The sequence below is a fragment of the Desmodus rotundus genome, chromosome 1, assembly GCF_022682495.2.
Source record: "Desmodus rotundus isolate HL8 chromosome 1, HLdesRot8A.1, whole genome shotgun sequence".
NCBI lineage: Eukaryota > Metazoa > Chordata > Mammalia > Chiroptera > Phyllostomidae > Desmodus > Desmodus rotundus.
In genome coordinates, this window is record NC_071387.1 from 159,381,067 (window position 1) to 159,403,935 (window position 22,869).

Sequence of the window (22,869 nt, forward strand, 5' to 3'; positions counted from 1 at the left end):
CCACCCTGGCTGGTGTGGCTCAGTGGATTAAGCACTGGCTTGTGAACCAAAGGGTTGCCTGTTCAATTCCCAGTCAGGGCACATGCCTGGGTTGTGGGCCAGGTCCCCAGTATGGGGTGCACCAGAGGCAACCACACATGGATGTTTCTCTCCCTCTCTTTCTCCCTCCTCCTTTCTCTAAAAATAAATAAATAACATCTTTTTAAAAATACAAATGTCTTTGATAAAATTATATTAATTAAAATAGCTGTCAAAGATATATGGCAAGGTCTATCCAGAAAGTATCCAGCCATGTAATATGAAAAATAGAGACATTTATTAAAGAAGATGAAAGATAGAAGAAACACTGTACACAGAACAATGACATCTTAGTCTTCTTCAAACCAGGCGCCTTGAGACCTCACACAGTTCTCCCAAATGCCATCAGCTGCCCCATTGTATTTTCCTGAATCTCTTCAACATTCTGAAGTCCCTTCCCTTTCAAAGGTGATTTTAGTTTTGGGAAAAGCCAGAGGTTGCAGGGTGCCAGATCTGGGCTGTAGAGGGGCTGAGTCATCTGGGTGATTTGTTGTTTTGCCAAAACACTCTGCATGAGACGTGATGCATGAGTGGATGCATAAATCTGCCAATCACCGGTTGTCCATAGCTGTGGCCTTCTGTATCATCCAAGTAGTTTCTGCAGTGAAATTTTCAAGCTTAATGCATAATTTGATGCAGATTCATTGCTCTACTCACTCAGTCCTTTTGAATGTGAGGGCCACACAGTACACATGCTCACTCAGTGGTGTCTACAGCCCCCAATGACCAGTGCAGTGAAGTCATCATTGTTCATGCATGTGCGTTCCAGTCCACTCTCCTTGGCTGCCAGGTAACATCAATGCCCTGCAAACCATTCTCATTTTAGTAACAGTGGCTGCGTTTTCAAGTGAACAGTCCACCAAATTCTGAGTACTGAAATACCTGTGAGTTTGGTCACCAGTTCAATGAATCTGTAGCCTTATAAACAATTCTCACACAATTTTTACGTAGGCTGTCCTCTCACTGTTCTATCAAAAAGCACCGAATAGCAAACTATTTCAATTTCTACTATGTTATGTAATTCTTTTCTAAATTACAAGTGATTTTTTTGGTTTTCTACTTCATTTGAATTTTTATACTGCTGTAATTAAAGTATTTGAATAACATTTATTGGATATCATCATGCTGTTTGATCAAAGACTTCCATTAAGTCTCCATTAACTAATTAATAGTGACCCTATCAATTTCAGACCTAATTTAATTAGCCACAGTTCTGAGTTCTTATTCATGAAATATGCCAAAGTTCCCAGCCAAATCAAAATCAGTCTTGAAGGTAAATGAAGAAGATGTAAATTTGTCTCTCCAAGGATGATCTTATTTTTAATGAACTCAGCAGAAAGTCACTTTCAATAACTTAAAAGAATAGCATTATTCTTTTCCCTAAAATTTCTAAGTTTTATCTTTTTAGACATGTTTATCTCTTTCTGACATAGAATGTAGAGAAATTATGTAAGAGTTTACCTGTTGCTTAATGTCCACTTTAGTTACTTATAATTGTTTGATAATAATTCTCAACCAATTCCAAGAGTGAAATCTATATAGAATATTACAAAGATCTGCTCATTAAAAACAGAAAATCAAGTCATTTTTTCCTTTATGTATCATGATTTAAATGCATCAATCAATACAAGGCAATAGAATCTTTATAATATTATTTGTTAACTCTGAATGTGTTTATAATTTTGGTTGTTTATTCCTTTTAAACATCTTTGGGATTTAATGAGAAAATCGCGATAGATGGACTTTCATTTAGAACTATTTTACACACAGAGTTTTAATGAAGCCTGGTTGATTTTCTCAAATGTTTTCCTGAGAACATTAGGCAAGTCATCTGGAGCTAACAAAGAAGAAGTATATATTACTTTTTATCATGAGAAATATTATTAAAATAAAAATATGAACTATTTATAATATCATGCTATCTCCCATTCTTAGTTAAAATATGCAGTTGAATTACTTGCATGATTTTAAATAAACTTTTAAACAGTTACCAGTCATAAGCTGACAGCAATCCCGGGGCACAGCTCTGCTGATGCATGGAGTTGTTTGTGCTATAATTGCAGGTAATTGTGGAGCACGGAATTGCCTCAAGTTTGAATTGAGGGCAGATGATGCCTGGATATTTGGAATGTCTACAATATGCCAGGTGTCCTACAAAACACACTCTTGGGTGATCACCTGAGCTTAGAAAGCTTGTTTATGGCACTATACACATGTTATATGTGGTTTCACAAGTAAAAGGCACACTATAAAACACCAATAAAACAGTAAATTCCATCACCCTGGCTGGTGTGGCTCAGTGTATTGAACCCTGGCATGCAAATCAAAAGGTTGCTAGTTCAATTCCTGATCAGGTCACATGCTTGGTTTGCAAGCCAGGTCCTCAGTTGGTGGCATGTGAGAAGCAGCTGATTGCATATTGATATTTCCTTCTCTCTCTTTCTCTCTCCCTTTTCCTATCTCTAAAAATCAATAAATAAAATCTTAGAAAAAGAACAATAAATTCACTCTATTCTTTGAAAGGTTATTTTATGTTATCTTTTTGTGTGTGTGTTAGTGGTCATAGTTTTAAAATTTGATACAGAAAAAGCAATTGCTATATTAAATGTTTTTAAATATTATTGCAAGTTAAAATTTTTTTTATAAAGGAAGGAATGCAATGATGAGTGCTGGAATGAGTGTGTTTATCAAGCATCCATAATATTTTAAGGTTTTGTACCCATAACCTTAGAACTACAAAAACATATCAGATACAGGGGTTGGTAAACATGTCATAATAAGATGATGACATTAACTAATAGGTCTGCAAATGAGTACTAAAAGTATACCCAACACCTGATAATGAACATATTGTTCAAATGCCAAGTACAATAGTTACACACCTTAAAGTAGCTCAGGTTACATACAACTATCTTACGTAATGTTGGGATGAAAATTCTTTATTAAAACAAATATGTTGTCTAAACATTTTACCCATAATTCTATTTTAAGTACCACAATACCATCTTAGTTTCCAAGTTACCCTTAATTAACGAGTTAATTTTACAGATCTCCATGAAGTTATAAAATATATAATCCAAAATAACTGATACATCATAAAAGCAAAAACTATAGCATTTTAGATGCAGCTGAGTGGCATATTTCTGTGTTAAATCTCTTTGGTCTTTTTGTTCACCTCTCTGCACACTTAATTTGTCTGTATCATTTTTCATTTTCCTCACCGCTTTAGAAACATTTCCATGAAACTCCCGACTTTCCGAAGTCCTCCCTCTCTCCTCCCAGGGAGCCATCTGTCAGGGTGTTATGCAGATAGCTGAAGTGTGGCTTATCTTAACCTTTGTCAAACAAATGCCCACAGTTATTCTATAGTGTTTTTCTAAGTCAGACACTCTAAAAATATGTATGCTTTGCTAAGACATTACAGGATGTTTTACGTCAAAAAAAGTTATATTTCTACATAATCCTCCTCCAATAAATTTTTCTTATACATCATTTATGTCTCTTTCTATATGTATCCCTCTTTTCTTCACTCTTGTAATTAAAAGGAAAAATCACTATAATTTGGAATCTAATTTTCTCTTCCAATATTATTTTTGAACCATTTCCCTACTGTAATGTAATCTTAATGTTCAAATGGATATACGCAGCATCCACACAATTAATTCTATTATTTTTAATTAAGCATTTCACCCATGAATGACAATTTCAGTTGTTTCAAATTTTCTCTACTTTAAGTAAAAATGAAATGACTGTTTTTGTATATATACTCTGAGAAGGTGACCAAAGTATATTACAATTGAGAAGTTGCTTCTAAGACAATCTGGCCCCTCAATTTCCCTATTTCTATAATTATACTTCTAATAAGGTGCTCAAAGACCAATATTAAATTCTTTCCCCAGATTTATTTACTATTTGTTATCAAAGTCTTATGTAGCCCTGACTATATTCTACACATTGTTTTTACACACTTAGTCATTTTTAACTCATCTAATCCTCATAAACCTTATAAGGACTATTATCCTCATTTTTCAGGTGAAGAAATTGTGATGTAGAGAGGCAAAGTAAGTGGCTCCAGGGCAGGCAGCTAGGCATGGCAGAGCCAGACTGGGAACTCAGACCATGCAACTCCACTAGGATGGTCTTAGTTCTCAGACGCTGCCTCTCACAATCACATTGCTGAAGATCAGAAAAGATTTTAACTAGCTGCCCTCCCAGTAAAAATTGGTTGTTATCACCATGGCAATTGTGTGTCCTTGAGCAGTAATATTATCCTGATTAGTGAAACACAAGAAAAGTAGTTAGCATTTTCTGCTATGATGCATTGTGGCATCTTTAGCCATAGGTTGATTCTTGCCCATAGAACATGCTTAGGAAGTAGTTCCCTCCCAATCAAGCAAAACCTTTATTGAGGGACTGTAACACATGCAAGGCATATTTAGTACAGATCTGGATATGAAGCACAGTGCACCAAGCCAAAAGTCTACCCGTGTGCCAGCTCTGTGCCCTAAATAACCTGCTCTACTTAAGCCAAACCTTGGGAGGTGAGGGTCCAAAACAGCAGAAAGCCTTTTGTCATTTTGAGCAACATGCTTGCAGTACATCTTGAACTCAGAAGATCTACAAGTGTGCAGAGTGGTCCAGGGCTATGGGTAGGCATAGGCCCAGAGGAACAGGCTTTTCTTGGATCATCCTGCATGCTGAACATGAGGGAGACATCTCCGCAAGTGTATCTCAGAGTGAGCTCTCTATACCCCCTGTTGTAGCACCCTCATGTTAAGTGTGGGATGCTGATTATTTTTATACTGAAAAAAGGTTTGCTTAGGCCTGGTATTCTAAGTTTAATGTAACAAATTTTAGGACAAATTCCAGCTTAAAACAGATTGCTGACTATTTAAGTCAAGAAGTTGACTTAACTGGAAAAAAAAAGAAAAGAAAAACATTTCTAGATTAAAAAAGAAAAAGAAAAGAAAACTGGAGAAGGGGAGCAGTTAGAGCAGGAGAAAAACATACCTGTTAGAGAAAGCCAAGACACACAAGTTCAGGAGAAAACATCTCCACCCAGCAGGAAACCCAGCTGATTTTAAGAAATACCACAGAAAAGGAGATGGTGTAGGACTCCTCATTACATCATCTTAGCGAATGCCTGATAGAAATTTATGGATTGAAAAATATAGCCCTAGAGGAGTTTATATTCCTGGAGACGGTTTGAGTTCCTGTGTGTTTACAGCCTTGATGGCAAACAGTGACTCAGAGTATTGTAAGAGTTTTTTATTTGTCTGTTTGTTTGTTTTTGTTGTTTTTGGTATTTGCCGGGGTGGAGGGGGGTTTGCATGTATTAAGCATTAGCAACATCGAGAGCCCTTTGAAGACCAGAGGCTATGCCTCGATATCTCTGAGCTTTCAATTTGGATTTAGGACAACAAAAGCAACCCACATTTTTAAGCCCAGACAGCTGAAGAACAGAGTGAAAATTCATGTTAAAAGACAGGGCTGCTCTCCCATTATTGTAAAGCCAGGATTTCTTTGTGTGGGGGTGGGGTGGAGGGAGACTTACTGGCTGCTGTAAGTTCCATGAATGCGGTGAGAAAGCTTTGAGATTCCTGAGAAACTCCTGAAATAGTCACAGAGAATGGGAAAAGGATCATTGTCTGAGAATCTATATGTATGGCAGAACTTTGTATCGGCAAGACATGCATTTGAGTTGGGGGTCCTTCTTTTATTCACTGTTTATCTTTGGATCACACAGCAAGTTCTATTGGACTTCTATGCCCCCATCCCTAACATAGAGAATGCCCTCTCCTGCAGGGTTGTTGAGGGAATTCAATAAGCACATACAAGGAAGCACTTAGCATAATGGCAACAACAGTCTCCTTCCCAGGACATCATAATTTTGCCATCTTGCATCGCTGGTGGATGCACAAGGTTTTGAGATGATATAATGTATGTTCGGAAAATAGCAAAAACAGAAGCACAGTATTTTATAGTATTTGTTGAACTTTCTAAAGTTTTTAAATAAAGCATTAAGGGTGATTTTCTGTCTTAATTCATTGTCCAATTTGAGCCTGTCTTTACTTAAAGAATGTTTCAAAAAGTGGGCAAAAATTTGTGTGATTTTTTAAAATACATATATTCCTAGGCTGTGAAACATTGGGGACTTCTTTCATATCTTTATTTGATGAGCATCACTACATATTCTCTTTTCAATGCATTCTACTAACTTCTCACCCATGACCTGTGTCTGACCCATGACTGTCTATTTGTGACGAAGTCCATCTGACAGGATGGAGCACCTGAAATAGAAACAATAGGACGTAGTGGTGGAAAGCCACCAAGGTCAAACACGGGAGCATGACGGCGAAAGATGATATGATCAAAGAGGTAACACGGCATTTAGTCACAGGAAGTATGAGGAAGTCGGTGGCTATTGTAAGAGGAGAAAGGAAGCCGTAGATCAAGAAACTTAAAAAATAAAAATGTGAAGTTCTTATAAAAATGTTCCACATGGAAACAAATGTTTCCTTTTTTTTAATTAGCCTCATAAGATGTAAGAAAAGATGGATGAATTAGGGAATGAAGTGGGAGAATACAAAACTATTCAATGTTATGTATTCTTCTTTGATAAAAACCATCCCTATCTTTTGTGTTCAATTACATTTTGATGCATTCAATGCTTCAAAGACCCACCATGGGTCTTTGAGCACATATTTGTCCTTTAAGTACACATTTTGCAGGAAAGAAACTTCATGAGTACAGAGCCCACAAGTCATGGGTGCATGTTGTAATCACCCTTCATTTCTGAAGAACACTCGACTTGCTCCTCAGAGTTTTCAGGATTCTGTTTTCTGAAATATTTTCCTTGGACAATGATTACTATTATTTTATTACATATAACTAAACTGCTTAAAATTCATGGAAATGGAAATAACTTGTTATTTAACGTTTAATGATGAAACATCTAATACATTTTTGTGCCTGATATATACACAGCAATAATTTTAATTTTATTATTATTAATTTACCCATAAATTCAGCAAATTGAATTATAATGTAATTTCTGAAAGATAATGATCAGTCTCAAAAAGGTCAGCTTGCCAGCTCTGTACTGTCTCAGTTATAGAAAACTGCACAGCTGGATGAATTAGTTTGATAGGAAATTGATTGGTATGCTGAAATAACCATCTTTTTATTTGAAAATGGTCAAAATGGTTGTTCAAGTTTTAAACTATTTACCCCAGTGGCAAAATCAAAATTGCAAGCCAATAATTGACTCAGTCATCAGTTTAAAATTATAAGCAATTAATGGAAATTTTAGAATTCCTTCAACATACATGGAATTTTTGAATTCCTTCAACGTATACGTTTCTTAATCTCCTGAGTTAAAAAGACTTGTAAATTTATAATAGACTCTATTGTGACATTGAAATTATGTCTTTTCCTTTTTTAGGTAGATCTTCTAGTCCCTACCAAAGTGACTGGCATCATTACACAGGGAGCTAAGGATTTTGGTCATGTACAGTTTGTAGGCTCCTACAAACTAGCTTACAGCAATGACGGAGAACACTGGACTGTATACCAGGATGAAAAACAAAGGAAAGATAAGGTGAGCCATCCATGTGGTTAATGACATGCAGAAGTGGAGGATCACACTGCATCCAAGTTTGACTGAATGAACCGATTATACACACGTAATGAAAATAATGGCTAGATGCATTGAAAAATGTATATTAGATAAAAAGCTTTAAAGAATAGCACTGTAAAGGAGTTATGGTCAAATAAAGTAATGATGCAACCTATAGAAATACAAATTGCTTTATTAATAACAATTTTTGTATTATCAATAATCTAAAATCTAAGATTCAGCTTATATTTACCATAAAGGACATGCAAATACTTATTGTTTCAACACATGATGCTAGTATTTTTATTATTAATATATATTACTGGTACCAGAAAAGAATGTTCTTTGGAGAAGAGTATTTCAAAGGTTAATTAAAAGACTTTTAAACATTTGAATTTCATTGATTATTTTGATAATTAGGAATTTTAGAAATATACAAATTTTGACTATTTTACTAGCTCATCAAAATTAAAAGATAGGTTGCTTCTCTGCTCAATTTCTTTAATGGTGTTTTAATTTATTGATTTTTTAAATTGTTAACCTGCCTAAACTGTTTTAATATTATAATAATAGATATATATTAATGCATCATACAATTCTATACTATACAATTTCTAGTATTTTAAGGTTCTTATATTTTTTCTAACATCTTTTCCTAATATGTACTGGTCTGAATTTCTATAGGACCCTGCAGAATGGAAGTGCTTTGGGATAATATCAATAACAAATTGGGTCAAATGTTAAAATATGGCCTCAGCTGGACTAATAAAATTGAAGTCAACTAATTGCTTAGAGTATTTTTACAATGAACTCTTGCTTTCTGAAGACATCAACAGAAACAAAATCTCTTTGTTCAAGGACTTGGGTGAACATAAAAACACACGTATACACATTAAATATTTCTGAGTTAACAATGATTTTTTTTCCATTTTATGTAGCCTTTTTAGTCCCTTACTGTTATTGTACTACTAACCAATAGAGAGTGGGAATATTATTTTCCTAAAGTATTCACGCAAAAAATTTATACATTTTTCTAGAAATTCTAAGCCTGCAATGGCTATTTAAGTGAATCAATAAGTCTGAATTCACATCACACAAAATGGGTTTTAAAGGAGACATGATTTTAGGTTTAAATTATAAAAGCCACATCTATTTACCTTTTAACATATTAGAGCAAACCCAGATAGCATCCTGATACATTCATTTAACACCTCAGAATACACAATATTTTACATTTTACCATCTCAGAAACTATTATATTTTACAATGTCACAATTTAATTGGGAGTACTTATTTTCTTGAAGAACATAAAATAATGACATGTTTTATATTCAGTGACATGTTAGATCAAATTAATATTATTATGTAAAATTGCCTTCACATTTATTTTTGAGCTATAGACAAATATCTGCCATCATTTACTGAAAGTAATTATTTCAGTTCCTGTCTTTCACCTTTTACAGGAAGCATTTTCATACATACAGAATAAATATGGCCTATAAAATGAAGATTTTTGAACTCATACACTACATAACTCTTGAAATTAATTTTAAAATAGATAAGTATTTTCATCCATTATCTATGTGTAATATTTTCTAAAAGCACATCTATAATAGTGAAATCCTTATATAGGTTATTTTGGGAAGAGGTATAAAGAAAAATATGGTTTCATTGTAGTAGTGAAATATTTCATCTCTATTTACATCAAGCATGTGATTTAATCATTTTATGTGAATAATTTTCATTTTTTCCTTAATAGACTAGAAATTTGTGCATGAATGCATTTCACTTTATTATCTTAGGTCTGAAATATATGTAAAACTTTTGTGACAGGTTGGCCAACTTGCTTGATAGTGTTGTTCAGGTTTTCTATAGCTTTACTGATTTTCTATCTACTGGTCCAATTACGGAGACAGCAATGTGGAAATTTCCAACTATAATTGAGAATTTCTCCATTTCTCCTTGCAATTATATCAGTGGTTGCTTGATATATTTTGAAGATCTGTTAAAAGATGCATGAGCAATTAAGATTGTAATATCCTCTTGATCAAATAACTCCTTTGTCATTAAAAAATGACTTTCTTTATCCCTGGTGATAGTGTTTGCTCTGAAATCTACTTTGCCAGTATTGATAGAGGTACTCCAGCTTTCTTTTCATTACTGATACGTTGGTATATGTTTTTTCCATTCTTTTACTTCTAACTTAATTGTACTTTATATTTGAAATGCATTTCCACTGCACAGCATATAATTGAGCCTCCTTTTTTCAAATCCAACTATCTCTGCTTTTTACTAAAGTATTTATATTTGAAATGAGTATGGATATAATTGGGTTTACATATAACATCTTGCTATTTATATTCTACTTGTCACACGATTTCTTCATTTATTTTTATTTTCTGCCTTCTTTTGGATTAATTGATTTTTTAATGATTCCATTTTGTTTTGTTTTTTTGGCTTATTTGTTATAACTTTTTTAAAATTTATTTTAGTGATTGCTTTAGGATCACATTTTAAATTTAAAAGTTAATATAAAGCCACAAAAAATTACCTCCCATTAGCAAAAACAAAATAGATTATAGCTATAAATTCACATTTACTACAACACATGATTTTGACTTTGACATTTCCAAAAATAAGTCTTATTGTAAAAAGAAAAAAGAAAGGAATAGGCCCTCACTAGGCAAGTAAGAAAATTATGAGTGTACATGGACACATTTAGTGCAAAGTACATAAGCCAGAATTCTCATTTGAGACAATGACACAGTATCATCTATCCAATATAAAAATTCTGAAACATTAAACCATTTTAATATTATAAACAGGACAATTGCTTAAACTCAGCTAACGTAACAGGTGGTTTTAAAATCAAGTTTGGCCAGTTTGTTTATAATATTATATCTAAGTCAATATAATGAAGAAAAGCCTTAGAAAGTTTACTATGGATTACTGAAAAACTAACACTGATAAACTGTACATAAGAACGCAGCAATCACTATTTTAGTAAAGAAATACTTTAAGAAGAAACTACAAGGCATACATATCTGCATTCCCACAGACAAAGGAATTTTATAAAATAAATGAGAAAATGCATTGCATACTTTTTTTAAACACTTGTGAATATAGGCACTTAAGTACATGTTTATATACATTTATTTACATATATATATTTTATATATCCAAATAATTATTGTGCTTTGTTGTTACTATTATGACTATGCATTTTACTTACAATTTTATATATCCTTTATAGATGTTCTCTGCTTTAGAGAGGCCCTGAACAACTTAGCAATTAATGTTTTAAACTTGAACAAGCCATCTCCTATTGATTCTAAGTATTACTTGTGTCTGGTTCTCCATGGTTACTTTCCATAAGGGAAAAATGTCCTCATTCTTCACAAGTACAAATTCAACTTCAAGTTTTTGTCCTAATAAATAAGTGAACTGAATGTTTCTGGTCAGAATATGTGCCTGTGAAATGTTTTATTGATGCACATTTCAAAAGGAAATATTTACAACGTTCTCTAATTCCTTTATTTGTGCCTTTCTGTTTTTCATTTTGTTTTGTTTTGTCTTTGTGACTGCTTGCCCTGATAGATTTTGAGGGTGTGGGTGTGGAATCTGATGTAGATCCAGAAACAAGATTATTACTTCATCAAAACAATATCAAAATAATAGCAATATTATAGGTTTACCGTAAGTGGTGTAAATGAAATTATAAAAAAATATGAATGACCTCTCTGTTTTTCATTAGTCATAACTGAGTAAGCCTCAGGAAAGCAATGCCATGGAAAAATTATATACGTACAGAGGAGTGTCTAAATATAAGCATGAATGTGTGTGTGTGTGTGTGTACTTGAGCACCAAAAGTCAGTGGAAAAATACATGCTTTGTTTTTTCATTAAGATATCAGTTTTTTACTACCCTTCCAGAGCTTTCATAAGAATTGCAATTTACTTTAGTGTTCTTTTTTTTGACAAAAATCCCACATTAAATCTTTTATAGTTGAGCACGTGGTGATAATGTCTTGTCACAGTCCCTACATTCTTACCTTTTCTCTTCCTCGTCTACAGTATGTGTTTGCCAACTTATAACCAACTTTCACATTTCTCCACAACATGGATTCAGATACATTTTGTGGTTTGAAAGTCAAATATTCCTTTGCTCTGATGAAAGTGACATTTGTTTTATGCTCTTGGAACTGTTTTTTACTGCAGTTAGGAGGAAAATTGCAAAATTTGACAGACACTTTTAGCGTTTAATTTTTAAGGTTATAAGCCAAAGTAAAAACAACAATAAATTTCAGGAGAGTATTTATATGGAAAAATTAGAAATTAAGCAGGATTTTTTCATCCAGTATATTAGTCATAATATCATGGTGTTTAAATAAACCTGAATTCACACCATGGAAGCTTTCTTCTTTGGCGGGGAAAAAGCAGCTAATATTTTATTTTGCTTTTCTCCCTAAAAAACTATCCAAGATTTTTAAAAGTGTAAGTCAAAAAGATGCAACTCTGGATTCTCCATAAAAGGAAAACCAAAACAACATTTCCATTAAGATTTTGTTAGACCTTAAAGATTAACGACATATATGTATCAAGAACAACCTACAACACCGTGGTGAAGTCTCATTCAGTAGTTAGTAAAATCTTCTGATTATAACACTCACGCAAGAGCTTAGTAAGAAATACAGATTTCTGGGCCCTGCCTCAGATTCTGGGGAGGAGCTAGGAACCTAAATGTTTACAGAGGCCCCAGCTTATTTGAATAATAAGCAAGTATGGGAAAGATTACTCTAATTGATGCCAAAACCAAAAGTAAGTTTTTGAAAATACATGTAAGTTTGTATTTTTGTAAGTCAAAATGGAATATATTATAATTCTTTAGGACTTTTCGTGGCCTCTAATTTGCCAGTAGAAGTCAGTATGATTCAATATCTCCAAAAGTAAGATTAGATTTTCATAAGCTTGCCAATTCTCTTATGAACACTAGAAGGTAAGCACACATTAGCTTTACACAAATTTTAAATATAAATGAAAGATTTAAGTAGTTAGGAACACAGATTATATTCATTCAATCATGCGTTCATCAGTCAGTTTATGTCTGCTCTATGTCAGGTTCATGGGGGGAATCTCAGTACAACACAACAGCCCCCAGAACTCCCAGTCTAACAAAGGGCTCAAGGAAGTTGGGAGAACTATGTTTTTCATAGTCAGCTCGCTTTGAAGAATCAAAATATAACCTACCCTGTGTATTAATATGATAAGACTACTCAGGGAAAGAAGTAGAACATAGGTTATGTCCATTTCATAAAAGTGCATGAGTCTCCCATAGTAAAACGGAGTTCCTGGTCCCTCCCCACTGCCTATCTTCTCAACATTGGTGTGAAACGGAAAGCACCAATGTAACCATTCTCAATACACCTCCGTAGTCTGTATTATAAGGTGTATTCAAATTCGGTAGTCATCACAGGTGCCACAGAGCATCCTGCCGTTCCTGCTGGAGCTGGCACCCTCCATTAGCTGAGATTAAATTTGGATACTGAAAACCTGCAAAGTCCAGCTCATCAGTGAGGCCGACTGAACGAGAGGTCAGTCCAGAGTCAACAGTCATGCTGTTCTTTCAAAGTTTGATCTGGCTCAGAAACTGAAAACCTGAAGTGCTTTGGAGGAAAATAAATTGGAATCTTCAGTGGCAATCAGTGAGGAGGATGTTAGTAGGCAGAAAATGAAAGGGGATGAATTAATCTTTCAAGGGGAAGCGGCCACATATTTCCAAGCAACAAGATCAAGGAAAGATTCTCACCATCTTGCGTGAATACCGTAAGTTTCATGCACTCAGAGTCCTGTTACTGTTTTTCAACAAGGCAGGGAGGGACAGAAAAGAAGCTGCTTCTCTGAAAGCAGTTTTCAATAACTAACTGACTAAACAAAACACTCAAATTCAAAAATAGCAGGTGAGTTGTTCCGTTATGTGGTGGAGATTTATATGTAGCCACAGTAGAGTACTTAACTTAGGTATTTGGTGAGTGACTTAATTAGAACTAAGTTATGGAGACAACAATATAGTTACAGAGTTTTCTTAAAATAAAGACAGTTTTATTTATATAAACACCATCTGGTATCAACTGTTATTTGAAATTTTATCTGCTTTCTTTCTAGCTGTAATTCAATATTATGGGACCTGACTAGGATGTGGTTGGTGTAAAGAATAAAAATTGCCTGTATTTACATAAATGCGGGTGTTATTTTCATTTTTTAGAAGATTTTATTTATTTATTTTTAGGGGAAGGGAAGGAGAAAAAGAGGGAGAGAAACATCAATATGTGGTTGCCTCTCTCACATCCCCTGCTCGGGACCTGGTCCACAACCCAGGCATGTGCCTTGACTGGGAATCGAACTGGCGACCCTTTGATTCACAGGCCTGAACTCAATACATTGAGCCCCACCAGCCAGGGCTGTGGGTGTTATTTTCAAACTCAGGACACAACCTGAAAATATTACTAATTTGACCTAAAGTTTAATGATGAACTCACTCCTTTTAATTTTAAATTATAAGGTGGGGCAAAAGTAGGTTTATAGATGTTTATATGGAAAATAATACAATCATTAATAAATAATACAGGAATAAACCCTTTGTCCTGCATACACACAACTGTAAACCTACTTTTGCCCCACCCTGTATATTAAATTAAATTGCCCTGCCAGGATTAGAGAGAAAGAGATAACCCATAATGTCCTGATTCCAGTTCTAATGCAGTAAAAACTACATGAAATTAAAAGATTTTTAAACAGTGCTGTCTTAGAGGGTAATGTGCTCATCAAGACTGAACGGAACTCTGCTAACATGGAGAGAGATTTAGTGAAAACATGTAAATAAAGAAGTTCTGTTATTTTCATTTTTGTGTATATGTATATATAATACCAACTACAAAACTCAAGGAAATCCTGTAATTCCTTATTTAATGTTTATAATTCAAGCTCTTGCCAAAAATAGAATGAGATCTGCACATTTGCTAAGGTCTCTTAGCAAGAACTCCGCAATGTCAGGAAATATCCCAGTATAGAATTTATATACCGAAGTCAAAGTCGTTTGCAGTTTTAGATCTGCCTATTGGATGCTGAAAGGATGATCACATTGAACAAATTTAAATTGGGAAAGCAACATACTGTCATCAGTGAGTGGGGAGAGAGCAGTTGTTAAGGTACACGGAGAGCAACGGGATGCAGACCCCTTATCAGAGCCAGTTGTGAAGTAGGGTCTTGGGGCGGAAACAAGACAGAAGACTGGATTCAACTTCAGAGGTAAATAGGCAGGACTGATTCCATTTTCATGTTTAACATGAACTCCAAATATCCTGCCTACCTAAAGATGTCTCTTCCTGAACCTGGGGTCAAAAAGATTTAAGAAAAGGAAAGGAAGAGAGGAACAGGAAATGGGTTTACAGGACAGAGGTGAGCAGGGAGAAGATTAGTAATTTAAATAATTACAATGGAAGAATTGAGTGACCAGCTACAGACTAGAAATAAAACACAGCCTAGAAAAACAGACTGGCCACAGAAACAGTTAGAGGCCATTGTATGTTAAGGAGCTCTCGTTAATTTTAAGAAGTCATTTGGTTTATTTGGAGACAGCAGTAGAAAACTAATTGTCTCTTTTGAAGAATTGGTTTTGAAGTTACTAAGGAAATTCTTTGTATATTATTTACATTCAATAATGTTAAAGATTAGCAACGTGAGCTATATGGTTAATTTTGGCCATGAAGCTTTTACATTTCTTAGATGGAGTTTGAGATTTTTAACCTTCTTATTAAAAAAAAAAATCAAACTGCTTCTGGAAGTACACACCGTCAGGTAGTAGGAAAAAAGTGAACGTCAAGCACGAAATCCATACAGTTTAACAATTTGGAGACAGATTGGGACCAAGTGAAGTAATCTCCCTGCTCTTATGACTCACAACTAGTGACAGATAACCCCCCAGCGCAGATGCTATGAAACATCATTCTCTGTCCATTTAGGGAGAAAGGAGAAAACAATGCAGGGAGATACAATGAGTAACAATTACATGTTTCTTCTTTGTGTTAATTATTTAATGCTCCCCAAACCCAAAACTTGTTTTTTTTCCAGGAAATTTGAAAACTACCTAAAATGGGATATCATATAGTTTTTCTAGTTAACAGATGTGTTTCATGAATGAAAAAAAATATGTGTGAAAAACACAACGAATATGTTACATAACAGTGTTGTTAAAGTAAAATGTTTGTAAATTTAAAAAAAATAACCTTTTTATTATTACATGCTTTATGGACTTAATTTCCCAGTGCTCAACTGCCAAAAGTCTTAAAACATCTTAATTTTGTCTTCTTAATTAGCCATCAGTCATTGGAAATTAATAAAAATGTCTGCACTGAAAATTCTGAATCTCCCATTTATGATGGACTTACATGTTAGGTGGATACAATTACATAGTAAGAGTATTCCCCAATGGAAAAGAATACTCATTGTCTTATTTAGGTCATCCTTGCATTACTCCTGTGAGGGACCAACAAGTGTTCAGCCAACTATGACCCAACGCAATGATTAAAACTATTAACACATAAAAAATAGTGATTGTTGATAGGTCTCCAGGAAAATCATCAAAGAAATCAAACTATAATCATATGTTTAGAATTCAAGTGCCTTATTTATTAAATAGCAATAATAAACACGATAAAGACCTTAGCTGAGAAAAAAATTTTAATATTTTTGTTATAAAAATTCCAGAGGCCTACTATGAAAGTGAGTACTTGATCAGTCTGCACACGACAGGACCCGGGTCATCGTTTTGGCTGTTGAAATGGCGCATTGACGACTGGCTAGAATACAGCAAAAAATATGAACCCATTTCATTTCTAAATAAATACCAAACAACTAATATTTTGACTGCTTAATATAATATATTTTGAAGGTGAAACAATATTTCAAGAACAGTAGTTCTATATGGTACACAAGCCGTTTGTACTATCTCCACCATCACACCACCAGCTGCAGGATGTTGGGAAAAAAGTCTTTACACTTTCTAAATGAATTAGTATTCCAGTCTTTTTATGCTTTTTCATAGTTTAAATCTGAGAAGCAATAAAAGATACTTGTCACAGTTCCATGTTTATGAGAAACTATAACAAGATTTATGACTCTGCCGCACCCTCTAAAGGACCAATGGAGTAGTGATTCTGATATACCATTTCCTTTTATTGGATTTCAAAATGAAATTGTATTAACATGTACGGAATGCTTTTGAGACACACATTTGTATTAAGCATGTTGAGGATGTTATAAAGCTTATGGTGCAATTTAAGACACAAAACTGATGAAAAGATAACTTTAAAAAATAAAAGATCAATCCAGTGATTATACCTGCACGAAAGGAAATTCCTCCCCAGTTTTTCTGCAGCCGAGAACAGATGACCAGCTGGCAGAAGACAAAACACAAAAGTTAATTCCCCACTTTCCAATAAAGCTAGAAACAAAATTAATGCTATTCAGATAAATGAAATGTTAAATGGTTAATAATAATTAAAGGAAGGTATTTTTCATGAGTGAAATGTTACATTTACATAGCAAAATAGCACCTTTAGTTCTGGTTTTGGTGAGTTCATCAGTACCTATAAGTAGTAACAAAGTTGACATTTCCCCCCAACAGCAATTACATTTCAATAATCAGTAAACCCTCAATTCGTTGACACAAATGATCCAGCCTTCAGCTCAGAACAAGGCAGAGTTCGTACCTGTTCAGCACAGGACCAGAATCCTTCTGCTCTTCACAAAGGATTGTCAGATTTAGCATATAAAATACAGGACACCCCGTTAGATTTGAATTTCAGATAAACAATAAATAATTTTTTAGCATAAGTATATCCCACATCTTATATCTTACAACCCTGTGCTATTAAAGATCTCCCAGATCTTCCAGCTGGATCACACGGTCTCCTAAGAATACACGGAAGGAGAGAGGGTAAAGGAGAATGCTTTCCTTCTGTACCTAGGCAAACGCACGTAGACACACACCCGCACACTCCATGTCAGCCCTGAGTTTCCCGTCTGCCACCTCGTCACTCATCTCCAGAGTAACCTCTGCCACTCCCAGCACCCTTTGCTCCTCAGCACCAGTTTGTCTCAGAAACACGGCTGAATGTTTAAATCACTGCTGTGTTCAGACAGACGTCTCTGTACTAAGTCATTTCTGACCAAGACAGCGTGAAATCCTTCAGAGACATGGAATGACAAAAAGGCTTCTAATCTGGGGTGAGAATTATCAGAGACCATTTTCTCAACTGCTCCAACATTTGCATATCTACTATGAATGGGCAGAATCAGAGGAAAGATTGTTCTGATAAAATGCAAATGCCTGGTGTGATTTAGGAAGTTCTGAGAGGTGAGCATTGGACCTCAACAGAGAAGCAGGCTACTCTGCACTTCCACAGAAAAAAAGGAAAGGTATTTCCACACTTCTGATGTTAAGCTAAAAAGAAAACATTAGACGGTCTTAGTATCTGACAACTCCTGGTAATATCTCCTGGAGAAATCTTTGAGAAAGAGATAATTTTCCAGTTTTAATTTTTCTGTAAGAATATTTCTTATGGCAATGAAACCTGAGTGCTAGAAAACAGTTTAAATATATAGGCACATTTTAGAAGGGCATATTGTATGTTCTAAATTTTGATAAACAATCATCCTATGTGATATACTTCCTAGGATATCCTTGCTCCTTAAGGAAACTTTCATCATGAAAGAAGTTAAGTGCAGTGGTGTGTCCTACGTACTGACTTTTAGACTGAGCATCTAAATGCCAGCTAGTGTAAGAGAAAGATAACAATTGACAGAGTTAGTCTTTTGCTTTGATTTTTCTTTGGGTTGTTTTTCAGGGTCGAGACTTAGCAACAACAAAGGCCATGTGAATTTCTCAGTGAGGCTCTTCTGGCTTTTTCTAGGAAAATATCAGGTGTCCTGCTACTTGGTGTCCAGGTTATGATAGAAAACCACAGAAGGAATGGGGGTAGCTATTTTGTCCCCAGTCCCTTTCCTCTCTTGCCTGGCTGGGTTGTACCTTCGCAAATCCTTAACTCATAACTCTCACACTGGAGTGGGAAAATGTAAGTCTAACCTATGCTGACTTTTCAATAGTAGAGAAGTTGATGTGACTGTGGAGAGTTACATCCCTCAATCTTAATCTCTTTGGGTCAGTTGACCCCTTCAATGTGAGGTCAGAAGTTACAAGTTCTCAAAAATACTCTCAGAAGTATGCCATTACCTTGTCTTTCCCAACACCCCAGCCCCCAGAATACCTAGGAAGGAAGGAATTTTAGAAAGGGATCACAGCTCTCTTTCCCAATCAAGAATTGTATATCAGCCAACCAACATTCACATCAATTATAGGAAAATGATGGAGAATGTATGAATATCTAAAAATATCAAGTGGCCTTTTATTGCCAGGGTAAAAAATATAAAGCATATTTGAATTTAGGCCAACTCTTATTAAAATCTCCCATTGGTGTATCTTGAAGAAAAAATAAGTCTAAGAAAAAACCAATAGAGTGCAAAATAGTACTGCAAGAATTCTAAGGGAACATCTAATTTGTGGTCTAGTAACATTTTTTCTTGGAATGTAATCAGAGATTTATACACAGTCAGAGCATGAAGCAAAGCTAGATCAGTTCAGTGAAATATAGCATTCCCTGAAGCCAAAGACCTAGTTTTTTTATATAATTACAAAAGAGAGCCAATTTCAGAATTACAAGGAATCTCCTGAGAGCAATAATGGGAGTGGGAATGATTTTCTAAGAGAATCCATGTATTCATTTTAATGGTTGAAAACGATTCACACAGTGGTGAGAAAAAATCATGGAACTTGGCCCCATGTTTTTCTTTTCACTCCCCCATCAAACAAAACTGCTGTATAATTGGATCTTTGAAGTTAAATCTTTGGATAGGCAGTTTGAAAGCCTCATATAATTTCACTGAGGGAGCTTGGGAAGCAAAGAAATCTCTAAAGCAACCAGGGCCCAGACTTTTAAAAGGGCTCATGAAACAAAACAATATTTTGAAAGGAACACAGAAAAATTGGCATCCAATGTGAAATATGGTGCAGAATTATTTATATATGTCACCACACTCCTACAGCTTTCAGAAAACCTGACTGCAGTTTCTCAGAAGACTTTAAATTAATCCTCAGTGGACGGCCAAAGTAATATTCCCCAAAGAATGTGTCAGCCTTTGCAGAAATGACATTAAAGAAATAGAGAAGAATAAAGATATTATATTGTTTTGTTGTGGAAATATGAAACAGGACAAGTAATACTAATTGTTTGATATATTTATTAAATTTATATCCATGCAGATAAATATTATCCAGAAAATAAAAATAATAGCAAGCAAAATACAATAGAACCTAAGAGTAGAGAATTTAGAAAGTATACTCTAGGGTTTCAATAAACAAATTTCAATAGGTTGTCAGGATCTATTGAAAGAATCAGAAAAGTTTAAGTTAATAATTAGTTTTGTCGCAAGTCTGGTACATGATATGAAGATGTTTTAGATACAATCCTTTCAGGCAATTGAGGTCCCTTTCCAGGCTAATCAATATTATAAATATCAAAAAATCCTCTAACCCTTCAACATCAATTGCATATTGCAAAGTCTAGGAGTTACAATTCCTTCCTTATTTCTGACACCAATTGCGAGTTCAGAGGTCTCCAAGACCACCTCAAATTTAATAATTCACTAGAAGGACTCACAGAACTCACTCAAAACTGTTATACTCATAGTGGTACTTCATGAGAGTGAACAGATTCATGTAAAAATTAGCCACACATGTGGGGCAGAGTCTAGAAGAGAGCTACCTTGAGCTTTCTGTTCTCTCTCAGTGGAGTATGAGACAGTACTAACCTGTTTTAGCAATGATGTGTGACAATATACAAGTATTTCTTCTTGAAAACTAGTGAAACACCTCAGCCTTGATGTTCAGAGATTTTACTGAAATTCGGTCACATAGACATGCGTGCATAGAACATCTGCACAGCTGGCTTTAGTCTTCAGTGCCCCACCCCCCAGTAGAGAAGCTGGTGCAAAGGCCCCACCATAACTCACATCGTTGGCATGGACTATCGGGTGTGACCTAACGCCCCCATGTAAACAAAGACACTTTTATCATACGGGTCTTTCCAAGAGATTGGAATTGTTTCCCAGAAGCAGAAGACAAAGATCAGACCTCCGTTTGGGTAAGGTTCATCTTTCACTGCACACCCATATTACACCAAGTTGTGTGAACCACACAGTGCTCACTGGAATGACATGTGTCTGCAGGTGCTGTGACTTCACTAAATTTGACACATCCTGAACCGTGCAGAATTTTCACCTACTAACAGATTGTTTCAGGTGGGCATGGCCTTACTTCATCTGCACCTTTGGAGGGCAGTAGTGCTAATCAAGATGCTTAGGGTTGGAAGACACTGTTACAGCTCCCTGTTCCTCTCTGCTGCTGAGGACTTTGGCTGCAGCATTGTTGGGATGTCCTACAGTGACGGCTCACCCCCGACTCCTTCTGCAGACAGATGATCAGTGTAGACTCTGGTTAATACAATCTACTATGTCCAACAAAAACCATGGGGTTTTGTTTGTTTGTTTGTTTGTTTGTTTGATGTACATCTTAGAATGTTATTCTCAATATGCATTATTTTCCAGGGAACATTTCCTATAATATTGGAATTTACCTGAAAGCTGGTTTCTGGTTTCCTTATTACATATGAAAGAATGTACTTATATTTAGACTAATTTTGTTACAGAATTTCATTGGTTTAGTGGAATTGATTGTAGAGAAAACCATCAAGAATGATATACCAGCCATTCAATCATGAAATGGTTTCAGGATGCTGGTAAATTTTCCTAGAAAATTGAATTCACTGAAAATAGCTAGACTCTCTGTCAGCTAAAAGAATCAAACTTTGTTTTTAAACTTTTTATATCCAAACTCTAACAGAAGTTTCACACATGCAAAAGTGCCAATAAGAAATTTTTAATGTGATGTAGATTTACACAACTAACTGAAAATTTTTAAAAACAATTTCCTGTATATTTTAATATAATTTTTATTTTGTTTTTTTAAATGAAAAGTTTTGATTTTCAAAATGTTCCAAATAGGATGAAGTAGGATATATACTAAATTTCAGCATAGCTTAAAACACACACACAACCCCAAAAATATTGATAATCTAATCATGGAATCAGAAGAAACCAATCTCTTTTATAAATCCTATTCAGATGGATAAATATTATGTTTATTACCATTTGCACACGCTTAGTCTGTGAAAATTTTCAAAAGGTTCTAAGTCACTTAAACCATTGATTCAAGATGTAACTGAAATATTTGACAATCCAAAAATATTCAAGTAATATTAATACAAGGTTTATAAAAATGACTTTTATGATGCTGAATCATAAACCAATTAGTGTAAGTCCTTATGTCACTCACAAAAATCAGATTTTATATTCACATATTACATAAATGGTTACATTATGAAACAAATACTTAAATCCTAATGTCTACTAAATTGATACTACTTTTAAATGAATTATAATTTTAACTAAAATTGCTACTTTTAAAATGTCATGAATTCAATATAAAGAAATAAAATTGGGATAAATATAGATTTCTTCATTCACTATAAATTCATTTATAGTAAAAAAATGGGAAGCTCCTGGCTTAAGAGAAATTTTATGAGAAAGTTCAGAGTTTATTTGACCATAAATCAGTTAACCATGACCCAAAATGTAGTATAATCATTTTAAATCTTAGACTGCATTAATAGAAATATTCATCTGCAACAAAGGTGCACTCTTTTGAGACATCCAGGTAAAAACTGCATCCTGTGTCCAAAGAAATACCACACTTTAATCAAGTTACAGTTAAACCAGAGAGAAGCCAATGGAATGAAATCAAGTGAAGTTTGAAAATCTTATGTGAGGAGTTTTTTTAAAGAACCATGAATGTTTAGCCTAGCATTGAATCTGAGTTTGAAAGGTTTGTGTTATTATTAAATGTGTCATAGTATTGCTGGGTTTGTTTTTGTTGATGTTGTTTTGTTTTGGTTTTTGGGCAGCTGGATTTCTATGTTTGTTAGGAATATACATACCCGCCTT

The 22,869-nt window shown here is 34.6% G+C and overlaps 1 protein-coding gene across 2 annotated transcripts in view; it reads left to right on the forward strand.

Moving 5' to 3' along the window:
* The window catches only part of EDIL3 (EGF like repeats and discoidin domains 3), a 376,589-nt gene that overhangs the window by 348,096 nt on the left and 5,624 nt on the right, over positions 1-22,869 (forward strand). For both annotated transcript variants that reach the window (XM_024563551.4, XM_024563552.4), the window contains one exon: positions 7,523-7,678. In XM_024563551.4, coding sequence (XP_024419319.1) covers positions 7,523-7,678 — 156 coding nt within the window. The remainder of the gene's footprint in view (positions 1-7,522; positions 7,679-22,869) is intronic.